The 26,683-nt window shown below is 33.2% G+C and overlaps 1 protein-coding gene across 1 annotated transcript in view; it reads left to right on the top strand.

Moving 5' to 3' along the window:
- The first annotated feature begins 1,852 nt into the window (after positions 1–1,852).
- Positions 1,853–26,683, top strand: part of LOC143066253 (uncharacterized) — a 137,708-nt gene continuing 112,877 nt past the window's right edge. The window contains exons 1-9 of the mRNA XM_076239245.1: positions 1,853–2,010; positions 5,267–5,529; positions 6,065–6,223; positions 6,893–7,028; positions 7,856–8,014; positions 9,514–9,668; positions 11,742–11,903; positions 13,611–13,651; positions 15,219–15,338. Coding sequence (XP_076095360.1) covers positions 1,912–2,010; positions 5,267–5,529; positions 6,065–6,223; positions 6,893–7,028; positions 7,856–8,014; positions 9,514–9,668; positions 11,742–11,903; positions 13,611–13,651; positions 15,219–15,338 — 1,294 coding nt within the window. The 5' untranslated portion in view covers positions 1,853–1,911. The remainder of the gene's footprint in view (positions 2,011–5,266; positions 5,530–6,064; positions 6,224–6,892; positions 7,029–7,855; positions 8,015–9,513; positions 9,669–11,741; positions 11,904–13,610; positions 13,652–15,218; positions 15,339–26,683) is intronic.

The raw sequence follows: 26,683 nt of genomic DNA, 5'->3' as shown, positions 1-26,683 counted from the left end.
TTTGACAATACTTTTTGATTAAATCAATGTTTACAAGAGACAGTTAAAAGTTCAGGTCTTGCATCAACTTGTTCCTCGGTTATTAAAATTTTGTTATTAACAGCTTTTTTTGCCAAATCGCTTCCAACAAACCAGTCTATATTAAATAAAAGGAATCCGATTTCTTTGGAACTATTTAGGTTGAAAAGTACTCACCGGTATTCAGTTCGGCATTTAGTTGGTAATATTTTTCAAATTACATAAACTTTGCCCTAAGTCATATACCATGCATACAGGTACGTGATAGGGTAGTTGTATTTGGATTTTTAGAATATATTTGATTTGATAGTTTTAAAGTTGAAGTGTTTATATGAGTATCAGTAACAAAAGTTTTTAATTTTAAAATTTTGATATTTAATAACTATTCTTACATTTTAATTCCAGTGAGATATAATTTATTCAGAGCCGGCTAAATAGCACATAGAATATAGAAGATGTGTTCATGATACTCGGTAGACACAAATTCCTTGGAGTTATTCTTGCCGAATGGATATAAAAAAAAAAGATGTGGTATGATTGCCAATGAGACAACGCTCCACAAGAGACCAAATGACACAGAAATTAACAACTATAGGTCAACGTACCACCCTCAACAATGTGAAAGCCCATGCCACAAAGTCAGCAATAAAAGGCCTCGAAACGATAAATGTAAAACACTATTCACACGAGAAAACTAACGGCCTAACTTATTTATACGTAGGGTATACGTAAGAGTGGATCTATATACTATCAGTTGTAAATATATAAATATAAAAAAGGAAAAGGAAATTGACAGAGTTGAACAAAATATGCTTTCGACTTGTGTCATGGCTGTCCAAATTGTTTTTTTTTAAAGAAAATGTACCAATTCTGTTTTAAGGCACTAATTATATTTAGCATTAGTAAGTTACATTTCAAGACACGTTTTTGTCCTTTAATCGGTATTCATTCGGGATAAAAATGAAAATAATTGTTTTATTTCACAATAAATTAAAATTACATTTTAAAAAAGTAATGATATATCGCCTTCGTTTGAATACATTAAGACATCGATAAAACCATTCAATTTCAAACAAACAATTCTTCAAAACCTTTGCAAGGACAGTTCAAAACATTCATAAATATACTTATTATACACAAACTTTTAATCTGGGTATACTTTGGGCTGCTTTCTAGTTATTAACGGTTTTTATGCCCCACCTACGATAGTAGAGGGGCATTATGTTTTCTGGTCTGTGCCTCCGTTCGTCCGTCCGTCCGTTCGTCCGTCCGCTTCAGGTTAAAGTTTTTGGTCAAGGTAGTTTTTTGAAGAAGTTGAAGTCTAATCAACTTAACACTTAGTACACACATTCCCTATGATATGATCTTTCTAATTTTGATTCCAAATTAAAGTTTTGACCCTAATTTCACGGTCCACGGAACATAGAAAATGATAGTGCGAGTGGGGCAGCCGTGTACTTGGGACACATTCTTGTTAAAAATATATTGGTTCTTAAAATTACATTGCAAATAAAAATAAATGTTTCTGGACCTTTAAATGCAAACGAATATTTACCGAGAGATCAAGCACTTGTATAGGAACTTTAAACACGTACACCATAACACCATCAAAGACGGGATGGATAGCTTTCAATCTTATTATGTTTGTTCTACTTCAATGTATCTATGTATTCTAGATATCATTTGAATAACGAGAGAGAGACAGAATTAAAGAGATAAATCCATATTACTAATAACACATATTTCTAGTGGTTTCTAATAAATTATATCTATTGTGACATGGCAAAGGATACAATGGGGTATATTGCCAAAATTAAATTAGAATAAGCTGAGTATTTCATTAACGGAGACGCTTCATTCAAAATAAAGTAACAAATGTAACAATTATTAATCATGAAAGTTATTTGGTTATTAATACTTTTGGTTGGAAGTATCCATGCATCCCATTTCAGAGGAGGAACAATTAGTTGGAAATCTCTTGGAGGAAACACAGTAAGTAACCGTTCTCAACTTTAAAAAAATCATATATATCTATTCTTAAACACTTATAACTTATCTAGTTATATTTCGATAGACTTATTATTATAATGAAAGGTTATGGTATGTTTTAAAATAGTCATAATATATAGCATTTTGTCACTTGGAATAAATCAGAACATTTTTTCCGATCTGATATATAGATATGTGGTTCACTAAAACAATATGAATTGAAGTTTTGTCAAATTTCGAGAGTTTTGATTTAATTACAAAAAATCTTGTTTTGAACTCGAAAAGAATTACCTCAATTTTAAGCTGTCACTTTCAAATCTGTAAATTTCGACCTCGTAAACGCGAAATTTCGCAAATTTAAAAGTAAAATTTCGACATAAAGAAAAATGAGTTTATAATGCTGAAATTGTACATAAACTACGTATAATACGAATTAACATTAAACAATTAAAGAGGACTACTTCGTAGATAGTATGTAAGTATGTAAACTGAGTGAAAAAAAACAACACTTTTCTTTATTTTCCTTCATCTTGCTGTGTTTTTTCTTTCTCAGCTGTCCGAAGAATAATAATCACTAGATGCGCTTATTATGCATTCAAAAGAAGCTGTTTAACGCAATAAAATTTTTGTGAACTTCCTAAATTATTACACCCTTAAATACTTTAATTTGATTTTATGATTGATTGGTGGTTGCTTAACGTTCAGTGACAAATATTTCATGCGAGTTCAAGACTAGAACAAACATATAATAATTACAATAGGTAGGTCCTATGATAGAGACCGTCTGGTATAAAGGTCGGGAATGTTTTTGAAGTCACTAAAAAATGAGGGTATATTGGATAGGGACAGACATTTTGCCTTGCAACACACCCCACCTACGGACCCATCAAACAGTTGTTGCAAGGGTTCTTTACGTTCAAAGAGTGTGATACTCTATGAACACGAATCATCAGAGCTTTGAAAAATTTAGTTTTAAAAAGTATTCTAACAAAATATTGTTCTTCGAGTCATCTATCATTCATATTTCGATTTAACATTGTATTATTTACGCTTCATTTTTTTGTTTGTAAAGATGTTTTTCTATGCATGTATTGGAATAAGTTGTACACAATGTTGATACTTGGTATTGCACACAAGATCGTGTTTTTTACTGTTCATGAAATTGGTGTGTAAAATCAACCTGGACATACAGTGTGGCTGATATTATAACATAAAGGCATGCGTTACACCTCAATTGAAAAGGAAACTTAAGGTTATTATCGTTATTCTTTGACTTGACGTCTGTTATTTTGATGTAATTGAGATAACTGTTTCTTTTTTACCACATATTTGTACACTCTTTTTTACCATTTGTTGTTTTCCTAATCGATTTGTAAAATACTTTTACGACCCAACGCAATTTAATGTGTTGTTCCCAATTTCGGAAACTTCACAATAGCAGTTCTTTTTTGTACTTTAGTAGTTTCTAAAATTTGCCATGTAAGGGGCGTTAAGTTACTGAGAGCTCTTTGTCAGCCTTTTTTTGTTGTTATTTAAATCGCTTTTTTATTTTAATACGTTCAATTTAGAACATGCAATTTGAAGTAGACACTTGTTAATTGTTGCTCATTCTTATTAATACGTTTTTTTGTTTCATCGTTTTTCTTTTTGCCAATGGAATGAACAATTTTTTATTCGACTATATATATTCCATTTTTCCCCAATTGATTTTGTCTATTGAAAACAATCCAACCAACTAACGCACCAAGACTGAGAATAGGCTGATGTCAGGACAAACGAAAAAAAAGAAGAAAAACGAAACTATTAATGAAATAAAACCATTCAAATAATACATCCAAACTTAAAACTAAATTATTGAGCCATGCAACTAATTAAATAGGTAGAATAAACGGATCCATGTGGCTACAACTTACGAATATCCTTTGCATGATGCTAAGAAATGGATGAGGGCAATTAATTGCGCTACAATCAGATGAAGCACCAACATCAAAACTACCTTTAAAATATAGAATTTTGATAGTATTCTATGAAAAATAATATTTCATTATCATGTTCTTATAGTGACATCTCCTTTCAATTCCAGTTAAACATTTTAATTATTTGCTATTGTCGACTCATTGTAGAAATACTATTTAAGAACAAATTGTTTATATGGACCTACGCAGTCCCGTTTCACTGTGTACATATAACCGAAATGATCAAAATCACAAAGCAAAAATAAACAATAAAACGCATCAAAAACGAATGGACAAGAACTATCATATTCTTGACTTGGTACAGGCATTCTCAAATGTAGAAAATGGTGGATTAAACCTGGTTCTATAAGGCTAACCCTCTCACTTTAATGACAGTCTCATCAATTTCCGATATATTTACATTGATACCAGGTTTAATCCACCATTTTCTAGATAAGAAAATGCCTGTCTCCAGTCAGTAATATGACAGTTGATATTCATTCGTTTAATGTGTTTCAGCTTTTGATTTTGCCATTTCTTTACGGAATTTACGTTTTGAATTTTCCCCGGAGTTTGGTATTTGTGTTATTTTATTTTTCATTGATGACTGTTTAATGCTTAACGGCCAGTGGTAAATAGTTTACGCATGTTCAGGACGAAAACAAATTAACATCAAATACAATGGGATGATCCTGTAATAGAGGATATCCGGAATGAAGGCCAGATTAACTTGAACTGTCACTGGAAAGTGCGGGTAGTTGGATAGGGGCAGAAATTTCGCAACAGGCCATTAGTTCTGAGCCCCTGAATAAGTTGTCGTAGGGGTTCTGAACGTGACTGAAGCAAGGTACAGTAAATTACTCTCTTTAAACAAAGCATCAGATTTTCCGACCCAATTCTGACCTAACGTGGCAGCGTACTAAGCACACAGTCAGACGAACACCTCACTTTTGCAAGGATTTTACTGTTATTCGAAAGAAGACACAGAGTGATATATTTCTATTCCCTAGTTCATCTTGGGGGTTCAAAACATCTGAAAATGAACATTTGATAAGGAGTAAAAGGAAGTCACCATCAAGGAAATACACTAAGATAATATAATCATTGTATTATGATGTTTTTGTATCTTACCCGACAAGGGCCCATGATTGGTTTAATAAAATAATGTCTAATGTCTAAGATCTTTAGGAAAGTAAAGCCGCTTGACTAGATAGTATCCTCCCGATGATGCAAGACGAACGTTAAATAAATCTGAAATGTTCAACTGACCCATATTTCATTTTATGTTTAAAACAAAATTGCAGGTTGAATTTAAATTCAAAATGGCATGGAGATATGGATCCGGACCAGGGTGTACAGAGACTAAAATAGGACAATATGTTAGTGGAAATTTTATTGGCGAAAAGGATTGGAAATGTGTCAGTGGTTGCAGTGGGCATGCAACAGCTAAACCACCTGTGGGTCCAGTTTATTATACATGTACAGCTGCCGTTAAAAAGGAAGACTGGGAACAAGGAGAGAAGAGTTTTCAATATAATTTTACGCAAAAAGGACCTTTTGTAGTTAGGTAATTATATATTTAAACCAAGTATACACCGTATGTAACAAATCTACACATACATATCTTGCAGACAGATACATTACAATATTTACTAACTGACTTTACAAGATACTGGTACAAATCCGGAACAAAAATACGCAAGAACATGACGTTATGACAGGATGAGCTGATTGGTTCTATGGAAGGATTGATGATTCAAGCGAGACATCGACGCCTTTCATTTTACTCGATATTATATATTCCTGCTTCACATCGATACTTTTTGGGCTACTCAATGATATTTGATTCCTGCTTCATACTATCACTGTCAGGGTACTTGATATTTTACAATTTTCGGGAAACAAACAATTGGTTTATGTTCGGCCATAAGACATATTCATTGTTCCACTTTTTTATATTTCTAAAGTGTAATTATAATGTTTTCAATTGTATTTAAGTATTTGTTTTAAATATTTGTCAGGTTTATTTGTGTAAAGAACGCTTTAATTTGTGTGTTCGGAAGGATAGTCTTTTAATAGTAAAATTTGCGTTGTATTTACAGTTATACAGGAGCCATGTGGATGAATCTTGCTCTACCATTTAGCCAGACGGGTAACTCTGATGGTGGTTGGAATATTCAAACGATAGTTAATTTAGGAAAGCGGAGTGATACTGGTCTTCCTAATGCAAGTCCAGTGACAGCTAGTAAACCATTATATGAGTAAGATAAGTTAACTATTGTAAAAAGCTACTGTGTAACATTGCTCATTTACTATTACTTTGTACTTGTGGCGCTTAACATACATTTTTCATCCAGATGACCCCTGGGTTCTCAAAAATGTCATACGGTGTCCTGTGAATTAATGCTGCCTCGTTTTCTGCTAGTCCTTTATTCTCTCATGTGAGCAATCAATGCACCACACACATTGTTAACCTATGACCCTGAAATGAAATTTATTACTTTCCTTTGAAATTCTAACGATGCATACATCTCATCATTTCAAGCTCTTGGTCGTGTTTCGAGTTATTTGACAGAATGATCAGAGGCATCAACTTCAACACTATGCAAATTAATGCTTAAAAGTTACTCGTAATGGAAATGTGTTAGTCGTCGATCTCCCGAAGTTTTTACTCTCAGAAACTTGCAAATACAGACCGTAGACTCCCTTTTTGGAAGTTTATCGATAAGTTACATTTCCACTGCAGATTGTTTTCCTTCTAGCCTAGGTTACATTTGAAGGACACACAAGTATTTAAACAGAGGTCTAATACAGTTACAGCCTTTTAATTAGGCAAATTGAACTTTTTCACCTTGTTTAATATTCATAAAGAAATTCTGATATCCAGGCAAATTGAAGTCATTTTGAAAAACTATATTTTAAACATTTAGGCTGCAGTTTCAATGCAAATATGAGATACAGATACCGATGGTGGATCCTGACGGAGATAAAGTGAGATGTCGCTGGGCTGTCAATGAAGAATGTCACAGTATCTGTAATGCTGTTCCTGTGGCGACACTGGACGAGGTGAAGATTTTAAAACTTAACAGGTCTTCAGAAACTTCATAATAATTTGTAATTTCCTGAGACAAGTTGCAGTTGACGAATTTGACTATTTTTCATACAGCAAGATTTTGTGATTTTCACATTTTAAATGTCTAGTTTCCAGTTAAGCGTGAAGAAGATTAATTGTCCGTTCAGTACGTTGAATTTCGTGCAGTTTAAACGTTAATTAGTAGCATATTAAAATGCTTTGAATAATTTGAATTTGTTCAGCTTCGAAAAAATATTCAATTCAATATTCTATGTTACGGTATTTTCTATAAACGAATCTTTTTCTACATATTTTTTTAATGAAAAAACACGGTTAATAAATGTTGAATATCTTGATTATGGACTTTCCAAATTGATTTTCCTCTAAGTTCAGTATTTTTTTTATTTTAGTTTTTGAAACTTGATATACGACTAGTTTTGTATATTAGAAACAAGTAATGAAATATAAAACACATTTTGAAACTGAAAGTTACACCTTTACCTTCAGTTATAAATTAAAGGAATTTTGAAACTGGTGATTTCTGAAGTATTTGACAATTCAAGAACTAACACAATCATTCGTACTGCTATAACAATGTACGAATGAAGATTGCAGTGTAACGTTAGCTATTAAAAAAAGCTACAGAGGTGATTTAGTTAAATATATTTATATGCTTATGATTGTGTTCATGATGTTCACTTATAATTAATTACTAGTAATGCAGTCTTTATTTTCTAAATTAAAATTATTTCTTCAAATGCACTTGTTTTGACCTCCATCAAAGTTATTTCATTTCTGCATGTTTAATAAACTTTTGCAGGACACATGTACATTAGTATTTAACGCTAACAATACTCACTCCAAGGACGATGCTTGGTATGCAGCTGCATTGACTATAGAGGACTTTCCGAAGTCCCCTATGCTCATAGGAAATACCTCTTATAATACAAGTAATGCAATAACAGCAGTGCCTCTTCAGGTAAATTTTTTAAACATACTTTCCCATAGTTCACTTTTGTTAGAACAACTAATGATATTGTCCGAGCATATTATTTGTCGAAGTTCACATATGTACCTATATTATTATATTACCTCAGATTAAGAAATTCATAATGCAACTAATCACTTGATTTTTCATTTACCAGTTAGCCAACGCAACGGATGTTACTAAAAGAACACGAAATGAAGCAACTGAGTTTGCATGTAGTTTTGACTTTCGAGTTGTTAGTTATTCTTTAACTTTCTTTGTAGTGAATCCCTTACTTTTTATGCCCAACCTACGATAGAAGAGGGGCACTATGTATTCTGGTCTGTGCGTCTGTTCGTCCTTCCGTCCGTTCGTCCCGCTTCAGGTTAAAGTTTTTGGTCAAGGTAGTTTTTGATAAAGTTGACGTCCAATCAACTTGAAACTCAGTACACATGTGTCCTATGATATGATCCTTCTAATCTTAATGCCAAATTAGTGTTTTGATCCCAATTTCACGGTTCATTGAACATATAAAATGATAGTGCAAATTTAAAGTTAAGGGTTTTGGTCAAAGTAGTTTTTGATGTATTTTCTTAGTATACATGTTCCCTGTGATATGATCTTTCTAATCAAAATGCCAATTTAGAGTTTTAATCCCAATTTCACGGTCCACTAAACACAGAAAATGATAGTGAGAGTGGGGCATCCGTGTACTATGGACACATTCTTGTTTAGCATGGTTTTGTGTGTACTTCTTCGTTGTGATCTTATTTTAACTTCAAATCATGACGTGTGTTGTGATTTTCACCGATAAAGATACAAAATAAGAACGAAGGACAATTGACTAGAGGTTGACTTCTTAAAAATGGAGGACTAGAGGTCACCATCCCACTATTGTGTTCCTAAATTGTCAAAGTATATTAATTCGTTCCTTATCAGCGATACCTACTCTCAGATATCACATATACCAATTTTTTAAATGTGGATGTATTAAACTGACTAAATAGAATGGAATTCAAAACAGGCTGTGGCCGTTGATTGACACATTAAATACATCCATTGACTGGGACAATTTACGTGAACGTTTTTCTGTAACGACCACTGTTCACGACGTACCTGCGATAGACATTTAAACTGTGGGGTCACCAAAGGTTTCTTAACGCCTTTAATTATAAAATAATTCGAAAAATTAATCAGGAATAACCTTTATGTTTTGATTTATATAATTGATATAAATCAAAACCTAATGTTATTTCTGATTAATTTTTCGAATTACTTTATTAAGGTGTTGAGAACCTTTGGTGACCCCATAGTTTAAGTGTCTTTAAAAAGTACATAGTGAGCAGTGGTCGTTACATACAAACGTTCACCTAAATTGTCCCAGTCAATGGATGAATTTAATGTGTCAATCAATGGCCACAGCCACACTGTTTTGAATTTCATTCTATACTAGTACTAGTAATCTATTGTAATGTTCAGTTCTTTCAATAACCTCATGATGCTATTTACAGTTCATAATTCATATCAAATCCAAGCCACTAGACTGTAACTGGAAACCGATATTTGTTTCTCCTACACCTGCCCAGAATAGTCATATTAATATTGCTGCACATGCCAGTGTTAATACCAGGATGTATGCTTCCAACGCCAGGAATCCGAAATCAACGTATGTAATCACTAGATTGGTCGTGTTGTATATCAAATGAGAATGCTCTTTTGCAATTAACAATCTTTTCTATTAAAACTCGAAATGAAAAATGACTAAGTTTTAATTTCAGATAAAAAAAAACCAACCTTGTAACGTGTTGAGGTACTAGGATTGTTAGCAAGACAACACATGTATTCAACCTGAAATATGATATCAAATAACAAAATCCCTCCTTTAATCGAAAACAAAAATCCTTATAGTTGTAATTGCATGTAAAAACAATATCATAGTTTTGATATATGGCTTTATACTTAAACAAAACCCTTTTTAGCTCACATGGCGTCCGTCGTCCGTTAACTTTTACGAAATAAATCTCCAATGAAACTACTTGGCCAAATTTAACCAAACTTAGCCAAAATCATCACTAGGATATATACTTTAAAAACATGTTTCATGACCCCGCCTTCCAACCAAGATGACCGACATGGTTAAAAATAGAACATAGGGGTAAAATGCAGTTTAGGGCTTATATCTATGGAACCAAAGCATTAATAGCAAATCTGACATGAGGTAAAATGTTCATCAGGTCTAGATCTAGCAGCTTTGAAATTTTCAGGTGAATCAGACAACTCTTTGTTGTTGCTGCCCCTGAATTAGTAATTTTAAGGAAATTTTGCAGTTTTTGGTTAATATTTTGAATATCATTATATAAAGAGATAAACTGTTAACAGCAATAATGTTCAGGAAAGTAAGAGCTACAAAAAAGTTATCTTGATCAAAATTGTCAATTGGCCCCTTAAGGAGTTATTGCCCATTATAGTAAATTTTTCATAATTTTTGGTAAATTTTTGTAATCTTTTACAAAAATCTTCCCCTCTAAAAACTACTGAGACACATTTAACCAAACTCGGCCAAATCATCATTAAGGTATCTAGTTTTTAAATATGTGCCACTTTCCCCGCCGACTAACCAAGATGGCCGACATGGCTTAAATAAACCAGGATTATAATTTAATACGCCAGACGCGCGTTTCGTCTACATAAGACTCATCAGTGACGTTCAGATCAAAATAGTTATAAAGCCAAACAAGAACAAAGTTGAAGAGCATTGAGGACCAAAATTCCAAACAGTTGTGCCAAATACAGCTAAGGTAATATTAAAAAAAGTATATATGGGGTAAAATGCAGTTTTGGGCTCATATATCTGAAACCAAAGCATTTAGAGCAAATCTAACAATAGATAAAATTGTTCATAAGTAAAAAAAACTATTTCTCCTGAAATTTTCAGAGAAATAAGGAAATAGTTATCAAAAGTACCAGGATTATAATTTTATACGCCAGACGCGCGTTTTGTCTAGATAAGACTCATCAGTGACGCTCAGATCAAAATAGTTCAAAAAGCCAAATAAATACAAAGTTGAAGAGCATTGAGGACCCAAAATTCCAAAACGTTGTGCCAAATACGGCTAAGGTAATCTACTCCTGGGGTAAGAAAATCCTTAGTTTTTCGAAAAATTCAAAGTTTTGTAAACAGAAAATTTATAAAAATGACCATATAATTGATATTCATGTCAACACCGAAGTGCTGACTACTGGGCTGGTGATACCCTCGGGGACGAAACGTTCACCAGCAGTGGCATTGACCCAGTGGTGTAAATAGTTATTAAAAGTACCAGGGTTATAATTCTATACGCCAGACGCGTAAAGAATTTTTGCAGTTTTTGTTTTTTTTATAGATAGAGATAAACTGTAAACAGCAATAATATTCACCAAAGTAAGATCTACAAATAAGTCAACATGACCAAAATGGTAAATTGACCCCAAGAGGAGATATTGCCATTTATAATCAATTTTTTACAATTTTTCGTAAGTTTTGTAAATTTTTACAAAATATTTTACTCTGAAATTATTGGTCCAGGTATATTATAGATAGAGATACTTGTAAGCAGCAAGAATGTTCAGTAAAGTAAGATCTTCAAACACATCACCATCAACAAAACACATGTTTATGTGTGTTATTTGTTTAATATGCACATAAACCAAGGTGAGCGACACAGGCTCTTTAGAGCCTCTAGTTTTATTTTACATATAGGGTGGTAAGCATATCATTAACAAGTCCTTCTGGAATGACATACACTGGACCTTTCAATGACTCCAAACACCCTGGTGTTGTTTACTGGGATCTTAAATGGACACCAACAGCTGCCCAGAAAGGTGATAATATTCTTTGTGGAACGGCCGAGGATGACCAAGGGTATGTATGAAGTAAACTACAAAACAGAAAAGCAAACTTTAGAAAATATGTTACTATACAAAAGTTGATAATTTCTGACATCGGGACGAAGTAGTGTTTTGTTCAAATGAATGATATTACAGAAAGAAAGGTGTAAAAAGTTAAATCACAAAATTACTGAACTCCAAGTAAAGTCCCTACTCAAATGACAAAATTAAAAGATGAAAAAATGCAAACGAATGGACAACAACTGTCATATTTCTGACTTGGTACAGGCATTTTCTTGTGTAGAAAATGGTGGATTGAACCTGGTTTTAAAGCATTAAACTTCTCACTTGTATGACAGTTGCATAGAATTCCAATATATTGACACTGATGAGTGAACAAAAAAGACATAATAGGTAAATTGTCAAAATAGGGATACAGCAGGCATCGACGTGTCACAATCTTAATCAGAACAAAAACGAACAAATATTTAACAAAGAAGCACAAACAATCATATATCAAATTTAACAACCACGTTCATGCTTACGTATATGCATTTGATATGCATTTGATATTAGTAACAATACAATATGCCCTACTTTTAATATCTTATTGCTGTTATTCATATTAACGAGAATAATTTGGAACTATGTAGTGATCACATTCCTTTAGAAATGTCATAAACTTATCTTCGAAACATTATGAACAGATTAAAAGATCTTAAAAGGCAGCTAATTGTTACAATGGTGATATTAACATCATTTGCCTTTCGAGTAAAAGTTTTTTTTAAAGAGGGACAAAAGATACCAGAGGGACAGTCCAACTCATAGATTTAAAATAAACTGACAACGCCATGTCTAAAAATGAAATAACACAAACAGACAAATAATAGTACAGAAGACACAACAACAAAAACTAAAGACTAAGCAACACGAACCCCACCAAAAACTGGGGGTGATCTCAGGTGCCCCGGAAGGGTAAACATATCCTGCTCCAAATGTGACACCCGTCGTGTTGCTTATGTTATTACAAATCCGGTAAATAGTCGAACTCGGTAGGTCACATTCGTGAAAAGGGAAGGGTTTTGTAGTAAAACATAAGGAACATATCCGATATCATCTGTGAAACGGTTATTCCATAACGGTCAACAAACTCGTGAAAAAAGTGACGAAAGAATGATTTCAACTTCACCATTGGAAACTTTTTAAGAAAGACTTTGATTTATCATCACAAAGCGATTGTAATACTTGTCTCACAATGACTGACAGGTTAAGTATGAAATTGTGCCCTTATCCAACCACATCCGAACTTAATAAATCAATACATTGAAAACGTAATAAAATTAACGGTACCAATTTTCTTGCACCAGATGCGCATTTCGACAATACATGTCTCTTCAGTGATGCTCGTGGCCAAAATATTTGAAATCCAAAGCTTATATAAAAGATGAAGAGCTATAATCCAAAAGGTCCAAAAAGTATAGCCAAATCCGTGAAAGGAATCAGAGCTTTGCATGAGGGAGATACATTCCTTAATTTATAATAAATTCTAATATTTTGTAACAGCAAATTTTAATAACACAAAAAATCCGTATGTTCATGCCAGTACCGAAGTACTGGCCAAAAAGGAGCTTTTCAAACTAAAACACAAAAACTAAGAATGACAATAAACCAGTAATTTATAACTTTGCATCTCATAATTTTGTAAACTGCATATAACACTGTGCTTTTATTTTTATTTAAGGCAGCTTAGTGACACATACTGTTTTATTTATAGTGCATGGGGTAAGTTTTTTATATTACAGCAGACTAGGCAGGTCAGCAAAATTAAAATTAAGTATAAGTTTTATGTTTTTGGCGATCTCGTGTTAAAAATAATAACACATTAATATGACCTGCCGAATAAGACTATTTACTTGGTTTGTAATAACATTAGAAACACAACAGGTGCCACATGTGAAGCAGGATATGGTCACCCTTCCGGAGCACATTAATCCACCCCAAGCTTTGGGTGGGGCTCGTGTTGCTTAGTCTTTAGTGTTCTGTGTTGTGTCTCAAGCAGTATTATTTGTCTGTTTGTCTTTTTTCATTTTTAGACATGGCGTTGTCAGTTTGTGTTCGATCTTTGAGTTTGAATGTTCCTCTGGTATCTTTTTCCAATCTTTTAAACAATTCATATTAATTAAGTTTGATCAACTTTACCTGATTGAGGAAATTCAAACATGCTAGTTTATAAAAATTAACTTAATACTAACGATAGTCAGCAAAAGCGACCAACCTATAAAAATATGTTCTTAGGTATTGTCTATGTGATCATAATTTTAATACATGAATTGAAAGTATTCGTTATAAGTTACATCAATAATTATATAAAACAGACAAACAGTTCAGAAAACTATTTAGATAAGAATGATGGCGTCATTATGAATACAGGCGGTATAACTCTCAATCTACGAACATGATTTGAGTACTCAATTACAGACACATTAACGAATAAATAGTAGATTAAACGTTATACTGAACAAAATGGAATTTAATCCGGAATGTTGGTGCGGGAGTAATAATCCTCCCATGAAGATGCTGTGTGTCAGTGTAAGATCATCACGGAGGTCAGAGGGTGATCTTACACTGACACACCAAGTCAGAATAGGAAAACTATTTTACATCCCAGCGGTTCTAAATTAGTTTTAAAAAAAAACATTTACGCTACATAAAATCTACTTTAAAACGCTGCACAATCCAAATAATATATGTTACATATCATTATATAGTATATACTCTTATTGAGCCTGTACCCGGACACAATGTTAAATTATATTAAATTAACAATGAGTTCGTATCCAGTTTCTTGTGTAGAGGACAGAGTCGTGGGTTTATATGCTCAAGGTCTTGATTTTAAATCCCAACATTGACACTTGATTTTTACGTCGCAAAATTTTAATACTTAGTCTTTTCTGTATAAATAATTCTAAGTTTAATGGTGGAAAAGGCATTTCCGCCAAAATGTTACAGAACAAAGGAAAGCATGCAAAACAAAAACACTCAAGCTAGGATGATATGGTAGTGATAGTCTGGCTCAGATGACCCCTAGTAGACAAAAGGATATGTGATGTAACGCCAGTTATCTATCCACTATGCTTTATTTAAGGAATAGTCTGGTTAGGTGTTAAATGACACGCGGTCTTTAAAAACCTCTTCACAGACAAAACACAAATATGAACAAAAGTTGCTATTAGTCAGATGATTGGTTGATTTTAAAGGTGACAGAAGTAGGAATCTGTCATGGAGATTTAATTCCGTCGTTACTGGTAGGTAATTTGTCAACATCATTATTACTCCTATTTTTATTCAGGTCACGACGACCCATGCGTAAATAAACCTTGTCCTCACAATGGTACATGTAACAGGAGAGGATCTACACAAAATTATGACTGTATTTGTCCTGGATATACAGGGAAATTATGTGACTCAGGTAACTTCAGAATATTTTATTTAATCAAATGAAATATTTTATAACTCTTGTTATATTGACATTAAAGGCGGGTGACTTTTTGAATAATATTTTGTCGTTCTGAAAAACTGAGAGTTAAAAAAGGGGATAATAAAACTAAATGTTGCATAATCAGTCAGTTCTGTCAAATGTCTTTCTGAAACCAACAAGAGGTTTACTAAAAAAGGGTAATTCCAGAGAAAGTGTCAGCACTTATGTTTTAAATTGAATTATACTTGACATGATCATATTTATAAATTAACTTGTTTTTTAACACTTTGAATTTTTTCTTCCAAAAAAATAGATTATCTTATCTATATTTGGCAAAATCTTTCAAAAATTTTGGACATCCATGAATTTTCATTTTGAATTTTATAAGACATTTTCATGTTTTTGATTCGAGCGTCACTGATGAATCTTTTGTAGACAAAACGCATGGCTGGCGTACAAAACTTTAATCCTGGTATCTATGTACGGTACATTTTTTCAAGGTTAACAATAATCACGAATACCTAAATTCTAGCCTTGAAATACAAAAGTAGAAACAGCTATAAGATAAAGATCATTAACAAGCGAGTTTGAATAATCAGTTATCTTTACTGCACAGTAGTACAAACCAAGATTGGTGGGGGAAAAACGAAACACTTAATTTTACATGTCAATGATAACTATTAAAATTATTAAAATAGACAAAATGCTTGAATTTGAAAACAGTTTTTAAAGGGAAAAAATGGTGCACATATGAGTCATTTGGATTTCGTATTATGTTTACAAGAATCGTTTCAAAATCTCTCTATCTTGTCTTTTACCACACATCTATATCTTGTTATTTGTCTAAAGCTTATATACGACTCTATTCATCTACATTTTCAGAAGTATTTGGTGGGGTTCGTGTTGTTTATTCTTTAGTTTTCTATGTTGTGTCATGTGTACTATTGTATGTCTGTTTGTTCTTTTCAGTTTTAGCCATGGCGTTGTCAGTTTATTTTCGATTTATGAGTTTGACTGTCCCTCTGGTATCTTTCGTCACTCTTTTACAGACTTTGTACATATTATATGGGTACACATAAAATAAATACCTTGTTTTTTTTATTTTTAAGAACAAAACGATGAGTAAAAATTGTAAATATTATATTTGTAAATAATATATTCACTACAACAGCGTAATCAATATAGGTTGGCGCTCAAACTACAAAAAGGTCGCCATGACTGCATACAATGTGCAATAAAGTAATACGTGTCCAATATTTTACTTTATGCACAAATGGTGAAAGTTAGTTACAATTGCATCGATAATTGGTTGTTTTTTTTTAGTGAGTCAACTAAGCTGTTGCTAAGAGACAATTCTTAAAAACAACAACAATAAAAAAAAAACATCATTTAAAGGTCAAAATAATAAAGTTTGAATATGCGCAAATTTTATCAGATTACAATCTTTTACATCAAGGTCAAATACTTATTGAAAGCAGTTTCATAATATGTTTAATCGGATGTTTAGACCACATCATAAATTATCAAGATTGGAAAAGTGTCATTCCAGTGGCCCATTTCTACCAATTATGGTAAAGTAAATACATCCTCTCCCGAGTGAAGTGTTAACCAAGAAAGAGATTCTAACGAAACAATCACATAAAATTGTTTGTATATACGCATATATTATCAAAATTATAATAAAAGAGGGACGAAAAATACCAGAGGGACGTCAAACTCATAAATCGAAAATAAAATGACAACGCCTGGCTAAAAATGAAAGAAGACAAACAGCCAAACAATAGAACACATGACACAACATAGCCAAGAGGCTGTCACAACGACAGCAAACCGGATTTATTAACATTTATTTGTGTCCTGGCAATATCACAAGAACCATTACTGATGAATGCTGAAAGTGAAAATCGTCAATATCAAATTTGACCTCCATTTTGTCATCAGTATCAACATATTACAATTTGAAAAGCTTAGATTGAATGGTTCATGAGTAAATGCAATAAAGTGAATGGAAACGCCATTTTACGATCTTTCAAGTACCATTACTCCTGAACAATAAAAGTCGAAATCGTCATTATTGAACTTGACCTCTATTTTGTCATCAGTAACAACATATAAAAATTTCAAAAGCTTTGTTTGAATGGTTCATGAAAAAATGCACGGACACGACTGGAAACACCATTTTTCAATCTTTCAAGAACCATAACTCCTGAACGGTAAAAGTCAAAATCGTCATTATTGAACTTGACCTCCATTTAGTCATCAGTAACAACATATTAACATTTCGGAAGCTTTGGTAGAACAGTTCATGCGTAAATGCACGGACACGACTGGAAAAACCATTTTTCAATCTTTCAAGAACCATAACTCTAAACTCCAGAACGGTAAAAGTCAAAATCGCCATTATTGAACTTGACCTTCATTTAGTTGTTAGTAACAACATATTAAAATTTTAAAAGCTTTGGTTTAACGGTTCATGAGTAAATGCACGGACAACATTTGATTGCCGCCCGGCCGCCCGGCCGCCCGCCGTACATCCCGAAATCAATAACCGACATTTTTGTCACAAAAATCCGGTTAAAAACTAAAGAATAGGCAACACGAACCCCACCAAAAACTAGGGGTGATCTCAGTTGCTCCGGAAGGATAAGCAGATCCTGCTCCACATATGGCTACCGTCGTGTCGCTTATGTGATAACAAATCCGATAAATAGAATCACATTCAAAACAGTGTGGCTGTGACTATTGATTGACGACCTAAATTATCCCATTGACTGGAACAGAATGTGTGAATGTTTGTCTGTAACGACCACTGCTTACTATGTACTTTCTAATGACACTTAAACTGTGGGGTCACCAAAGGTTCTCAACACATAAATAAAGTTATTCGAAAAACTAATCAGGAATAACACGATGGTTTGATTTATATCAATAATATAAATCAAAATATAAAGGTTATTCCTGATTAATTTTTCGAGTTTTTTATTATTAAAGGCGTAAAGAACCTTTGATGACCCCACGGTTTAAATTCTATAATAAGTAAGTAGTGAGCAGTGGTCGTTACAGACATACGTTCACCTAATATGTCCCAGTCAATGGGATAATTTAGGTCGTCAATCAATGGCCACAGTCACACAGTGTTGATTCTAGTCTTATTCGGTAGGTCACATTCATGAAAGGGAAGGGGATTGTAGTTACGACATAAGGAACATATCCGATAGCATTTGTGAAAGGTAATCCCATAACGGTCAATCAACTCGTGATGGCGTCCGTAAAATTTACGAAGGGTAGATTTCAACTTTGTAACTCTTGGTTTATTATCACACCGCGGGTAAATTATCACGTTGTGATTGGTTCAACGCCGTCGCGTGGTGACCCCCTATGCGACTGTAGGGGTTAGTAAATTTCATAAGGGGTTCATGACGCGTTAATGGTGACGTCATCTGTTGAATTTGTTGTGTTTCAATGTTTATTTTTCAACAAAACGCAGCAGAAAAAGTTCAGCGTGCGATAAATTCGTTATACGGTTAACTTCTGACCCCCTACGGATCCATAGAGGGTAAATAAATTCCATAGGGGATTCGGCTCCGGCCTCATCCTCTATGGATTTTACTAACCCTCTATGGATCCGTAGAGGGTCAGTAGCGAACCATATAACTTATAATAGCTTCCTTGTGATAATAATATGCACCAAGGTAAGTCGAAAAATAGATTCAGGTAACAAAAGACAACATGGGAGTTGGCTTTGATTTTATAAGCATCTATTTAAATATTGAATCGAATAGTTTCAGATACTATAATTATCAATCGGCCCGTCCAAACCACTCAATGTTTTGTTATTGTTGTCTTTTCCCGGGGTCCATCGAACTGTTAACCAACTAAAACAATTATAACGGAGCAATCACATAAATGTTTAAGTACATATGCAAATCATTTCAGAATTTCAGAAGTATAATATTATTTTATTGTCCTTTCTTTCGTCTTCACCCCTCTCATTAGTCACCCTGTAATGAACTTTTGACTTATTTAAGAGATGAGCAGAGAGTTTAACACATTGTGAAGCATTTTGTGCTTGTTGGGTGCTAACCAAAACGGTTTACATTGTGTCTAACGGTTGATCCGTTAAAAAGATACCAATATTTTATAAACCGACGATATGTACAAACATTTATTAATATCAAACGCAAAACAAGTTAAGGTACCAAAATACAATACCTTATATTGAAACGGCGGATTTGACTTCACTTAAAATGGCAAGATTGAGTGTCTGCTGTTATATATCCATCACCAGTTTAACAATTCCAATGTGTTGTATTTATCAGAGTTCGGTAAACTGGAAAGCCGTGAATATGTCACAAGTAGGACAATGTATCGTTTTGGACATAGTTTAAATGACACTATTTAGTTGAAAAATTGTTCTATCATAGCGCTCGTTTGTTGAAAGCGGGAATTCGAAATTTGAAATGACAATTTCAATCGTATAGTATTTACTGATGATTATATTATTAACTGAGCTACCATTAAATAACAGACTAGGATCAATTCAGTGAACCAACTAGAAAATGGGAAACCGATATCTGCCCGTTTATTTTTGTGATCCATCTTGGTTTTTTCTCTAAGAAAACTATCTAGATATGAAACTTGAAACACTCCATTTATCTCTCTGATTAAAGAGGAAAAAATCTTGTGTTTTCATAAAAGTACTATGAATAGTCATAAAACAAAAATAAAATAAGGATTATTTGCATTACAGAAATAGATGAATGTGCATCCTACCCATGTCAGCACGGTGGAACATGCACAGATCTGGTCGATGCCTTTCAGTGTTCTTGTTATCCGGGTTACAAAGGAACAAGTTGTGAGATTGGTAGGTGAAATAATGTTAATGTTATAATTAATTATAACACTGCCATTAAAGCGGGAGGTTTGGCATGCCACAAAACCAGGTTTAACCCACCATTTTTTCATAAAATGCCCTGTACCAAGTCAGGAAAATCGCCATTGTTATATTATATAACATTTTATAAACCGACGATATGTACAAACATTTATTAATATCAAACGCAAAACAAGTTAAGGTACCAAAATACAATACCTTATAGTGAAACGGCGGATTTGACTTTCACTTAAAATGGCAAGATTGAGTGTCTGCTGTTATATATCCATCACCAGTTTAATAATTCCAATGTGTTGTATTTATCAGAGTTCGGTAAACTGGAAAGCCGTGAATATGTCACAAGTAGGACAATGTATCGTTTTGGACATAGTTTAAATGACACTATTTAGTTGAAAAATTGTTCTATCATAGCGCTTGTTTGTTGAAAGCGGGAATTTGAAATTTGAAATGACAATTTCAATCGTATAGTATTTACTGATGATTATATATTTAACTGAGCTACCATTAAATAACAGACTAGGATCAATTCAGTGAACCAACTAGAAAATGGGAAACCGATATCTGCCCGTTTATTTTTGTGATCCATCTTGGTTTTTTCTCTAAGAAAACTATCTAGATATGAAACTTGAAACACTCCATTTATCTCTCTGATTAAAGAGGAAAAAATCTTGTGTTTTCATAAAAGTACTATGAATAGTCATAAAACAAAAATAAAATAAGGATTATTTGCATTACAGAAATAGATGAATGTGCATCCTACCCATGTCAGCACGGTGGAACATGCACAGATCTGGTCGATGCCTTTCTGTGTTCATGTTATCCGGGTTACAAAGGAATAAGTTGTGAGATTGGTAGGTGAAATAACATTAATGTTATAATTAATTATAACACTGCCATTAAAGCGGGAGGTTTGGCATGCCACAAAACCAGGTTCAACCCACCATTTTTTCATAAAATGCCCTGTACCAAGTCAGGAAAATGGCCATTGTTACATTATAGTTCGTTTCTGTGTGTGTTACGTTTCAATGGTGTGTCTATGTTGTGTCGTAGTTCTCTTATATTTGATATGTTTCCCTCAGTTTTTAGTTTGTTACCCGGATTTGTTTTTTTCTCTACCGATTTATGAATTTTGAACAGCGGTATACTACTGTTGCCCTTAAATAACATAATTTTAATTATCAGGTTTTATTATAAAAAAAAAATAGAGTTCGAACGTTTAGCATTCTTGTCAAATGCTAATCTTAAATTGAGTCAAGATTTGTTATAGCTATCTTTTGATACTTTAACCCTATGTATCATCAAATGATTGGGCTAACTGATAATCTTGTGTCCATCAACAAAACGCAGCAGAAAAAGTCCAGCGTGTGATAAATTCGTTATACGGTTAATTTCTGACCCCCTACGGATCCATAGAGGGTAAATAAATTCCATAGGGGATTCGGCTCCGGCCTCATCCTCTATGGATTTTACTAACCCTCTATGGATCCGTAGAGGGTCAGTAGCGAACCATATAACTTATAATAGCTTCCTTGTGATAATAATATGCACCAAGGTAAGTCGAAAAATAGATTCAGGTAACAAAAGACAACATGGGAGTTGGCTTTGATTTTATAAGCATCTATTTAAATATTGAATCGAATAGTTTCAGATACTATAATTATCAATCGGCCCGTCCAAACCACTCAATGTTTTGTTATTGTTGTCTTTTCCCGGGGTCCATCGAACTGTTAACCAACTAAAACAATTATAACGGAGCAATCACATAAATGTTTAAGTACATATGCAAATCATTTCAGAATTTCAGAAGTATAATATTATTATTGTCCTTCCTTTCGTCTTCACCCCTCTCATTAGTCACCATGTAATGAACTTTTGACTTATTTAAGAGATGAGAAGAGAGTTTAACACATTGTGAAGCATTTTGTGCTTGTTGGGTGCTAACCAAAACGGTTTACATTGTGTCTCGCGGTTGATACGTTAAAAAGATACCAATATTTTATAAACCGACGATATGTACAAACATTTATTAATATCAAACGCAAAACATGTTAAGGTACCAAAATACAATACCTTATATTGAAACGGCGGATTTGACTTTCACTTAAAATGGCAAGATTGAGTGTCTGCTGTTATATATCCATCACCAGTTTAACAATTCCAATGTGTTGTAGTTATCAGAGTTCGGTTAACTGGAAAGCCGTGAATATGTCACAAGTAGGACAATGTATCGTTTTGGACATAGTTTAAATGACACTATTTAGTTGAAAAATTGTTCTATCATAGCGCTCGTTTGTTGAAAGCGGGAATTTGAAATTTGAAATGACAATTTCAATCGTATAGTATTTACTGATGATTATATTATTAACTGAGCTACCATTAAATAACAGACTAGGATCAATTCAGTGAACCAACTAGAAAATGGGAAACTGATATCTGCCCGTTTATTTTTGTGATCCATCTTGGTTTTTTCTCTAAGAAAACTATCTAGATATGAAACTTGAAACACTCCATTTATCTCTCTGATTAAAGAGGAAAAAATCTTGTGTTTTCATAAAAGTACTATGAATAGTCATAAAACAAAAATAAAATAAGGATTATTTGCATTACAGAAATAGATGAATGTGCATCCTACCCATGTCAGCACGGTGGAACATGCACAGATCTGGTCGATGCCTTTCAGTGTTCATGTTATCCGGGTTACAAAGGAACAAGTTGTGAGATTGGTAGGTGAAATAATGTTAATGTTATTATTAATTATAACACTGCCATTAAAGCGGGAGGTTTGGCATGCCACAAAACCAGGTTCAACCCACCATCTTTTCATAAAATGCCCTGTACCAAGTCAGGAAAATGGCCATTGTTACATTATAGTTCGTTTCTGTGTGTGTTACATTTCAATGTTGTGTCTCTGTTGTGTCGTAGTTCTCTTATATTTGATATGTTTCCCTCAGTTTTTAGTTTGTTACCCGGATTTGTTTTTTTCTCTACCGATTTATGAATTTTGAACAACGGTATACTACTGTTGCCTTTAAATAACATAATTTTAATTATCAGGTTTTATTATAAAAAAAATAGAGTTCGAACGTTTAGCATTCTTGTCAAATGTTAATCTCAAATTGAGTCAAGATTTGTTATAGCTATCTTTTGATACTTTAACCCTATGTATCATCAAATGATTGGGCTAACTGATAATCTTGTGTCCATTAAGACATGGAAATCATCGTCTGACAGCGTATTCGAGAAGGAAGCATTATAAACTAAAACTGTTTGTGTATTATTTGCGACTCAGGAGATGAAAACCAGTGTGTTATGTCTTGTTCTTTGAAAAAATGCTGAAATATTACCACAATATTGTTCTATAAACATTTAATTCATGAAATAATTTCCCAAACCAAATAAGTGGAGAAATAATAAAAGATTGCATTAATATATATCTTTGAAAGTTTATACTTCTAGTTTCCGAGTTATATATTTTATGTATTTTGTTCTATATATTTAATATTTGTATTTCACATTTGTTATATTTCATATCATATGTATCATTGTCAAATCATCTTATCTGTGAATATGTATGTTGTTAATGACATTAAAGATCATCCATGCATTCACAATACCCAATAATGCGCTGTTTCCCAAGAAATCGTGTTGACATTAACAAAAAGTAACTTCCAGCAGACGATAACTACGGGGTTTATTATCCTTCGTCATATTCATCCATTACTTGGTATGTATGATATCTACTAGTTATTAAGAATAAAAATTAACAACTTATTTAATTTTCATGCTATTAGTGTTTTCCTTGTACTAAACATTTTATAGAAAAGCTAATATTGTTAGTAAAAGTTCACCTTATGTTAACTAAATGAAGATTGTGTACTATTTATGGAACGCCACAGCTGTCTTATGTGGAATTATGATATTACTTTATTTTGTTTTATTATTACTTAATGATATTTTGTCTTGTACTTAGTATGGTTTTAACATTACGTAATGATGTTTTAATGTTACTCAATATGGAACAGTCATTACTTAATGATATTTCGATATTACACGATATGGTTTCGTATTGACTTATATAGTTTGGTCATTACTCAATATGGTTTTGTCATTACTCAATGTGGTTTCACCATTATTTAATATGGTTGTGGCATTAGTCAATTTGGTTTTAACATTAATTGATGTGCATGTGACTTGACGTAATGTAGTTGTTTCATTACATGATGTGGTTTTGTTATTTCGTAATGATTATTTGTCTATTCTTTATATGGTTTTAACATGACGTAATAATGTTTCAAAATTTGACGATTTTACACTACTTGATGTGTTTGTTTCATTAATTGATGAGGTCTTGTCATTCTTTGATGTGATCCTGTCATTCTTTGATGTGGTTATCCCATTACTTGATGAGGTAAAACCACTTGACCAATTCGAAAAAAAAACCTGTGCTATTTTTAGATAGCTTTCCATGTTGTATATGTGCCTTGAATGAGTATGGCCATTCATCGAAATGGTGTTAAAATTAAAGTTCGGGTTACTGTTTGAGTTAAACTTTGAGTTAGTTTTCGAATTCAAGACATGCTTAGAATTAAAGTTCTTGTAAGCATTGAGTTTCTTTTAGTCACATTTAAATAGTTATCAAAGGTACCAGGATTATAATTTTGTACGCCAGACGCGCGTTTCGTCTACATAAGACTCATCAGTGACGCTCATATCAAAATATTTATAAAACCAAACAAGTACAAAGTTGAAGAGCATTGAGGATCCAAAATTCCAAAAAGTTGTGCCAAATACGTTTAAGGTAATCTATGCCTGGGATAAGAAAATCCTTAGTTTTTTTCAAAAATTCAAAGTTTGGGAAACAGGAAATTTATAAAAATGACCACATTAAAGGCAGAGTTCTAGTTACAACTTTGAATTTGAGTCACTTCTTGAAGTACAGTTTGAGTAAGATTCGAATTTTAGTCCCATTTAGATTAATTAAGATTTCGAGTTGAAATTCGAGCTATTTTAAATGTCTTTTTGAGTTCGTAATTAAATTTTCTATCGCGGAACAAGGGCTTTTGCTCGGCCTTCCGAAAAGAGGGCTCCGGGGTATGCGTACTAAATAAACAATGTTACAGTATACAAAACGCACCATGGGAGTTGAAATAAAGTTAGATGAAGTGTGATTGCCAATGAGACAACTATCCACTAGAGTTTAATGAAGTGGATATAAGAAATCATATATAGGCAACCGTACAGCCTTCAACACTCCGTATAATCAGCTACAAAAGGCCACCATGCACTATGTGAAGAAAAAAAATCAAACGAAAAAACTAACGGTCTAATTTACAAAAAAAAAACCAAATATGACACATATGTATACAACGACAACAATTGAATTTCGTGCTCCTGACTTGGAGCAGGTACATGAAGAAAGTGCACGTGGCGGAGTTTAACATGTATGTGAGCGATAAATCCTAACCTAACATCGGACTGTAACAGTAGTGTAACAGCACAACACGAGAAAAAAATGTAAACTAGACAAAGTGAGGTTCCACACTCCACTTATTTAACCGCGTATACCCCAAAAAGGACAAAGTTCATTTTTTCTCCCAAAGGAGGAAAAATAATAAAAAGAAAAAACCCTGACAACATGCACACTTTCAATACATGTACAAACAGCCAGCAGAATGATAAATTCCTAGTTTTCAAACTGTAGGAGGTGTTATCTGGAAACTCCCTACTTATGCTAGTACCTTTGTCCCAAAAGACCAAATATTAATAAAAATTAAACCCTGACCACATGCAGAACACCATCAATATATGTAAAAACAGACAGTAAAGAGAAAACTTCCTGGGATTAAAATTGTTGGAGGAGTTATTTGGAATGATTATATACCCATAATGGGACGGACAGAGGTTCAACACTATGTCCCCAACTTTCATTTGCGGTAAAGTTGCGGTGGCTTAAAAAACAGTTTCAATTGGCTGACTCAATAGATCGGTATTACTTGGTAATTTAAATCCAACGGGGTGATCTAGGGTTCCCCAGAAAGGTAAAGATATTTATTTAGTTCATCGTGTGGCACCCATCGTGTTATTCGCGAAATTACAAACTGAGTGATTTGGTTTTATTTGGTAGTTCACATTCGAGTAAACGATGACGGTATTATGGTTACGACAACTGGAACATGTTCGTCGTCACATGTGAAAGATATTACAAAAAGTCTATTTTTCAATTAGTGCGAGGTAGATTAGAGAACTCAATTGATTAAAAATAAAAGATTGATATTTATATATATGTTCAAATGATCATTCACGCTAAAAAAAATGGAGAACTCTTATTTTATAGTATTGATGCGTTGTCGCTTAGTTCAAGTCCCCCCCCCCCCCCTCCCCCGATTTTCCTGTAACTTAAGTGTGAGTTGATTTGAAGTGTTTCATTTGTTAACAATACAAT

The sequence above is a fragment of the Mytilus galloprovincialis genome, chromosome 3, assembly GCF_965363235.1.
Source record: "Mytilus galloprovincialis chromosome 3, xbMytGall1.hap1.1, whole genome shotgun sequence".
Classification (NCBI taxonomy): domain Eukaryota; kingdom Metazoa; phylum Mollusca; class Bivalvia; order Mytilida; family Mytilidae; genus Mytilus; species Mytilus galloprovincialis.
This window is presented reverse-complemented; position numbering and strand designations above follow the sequence as displayed.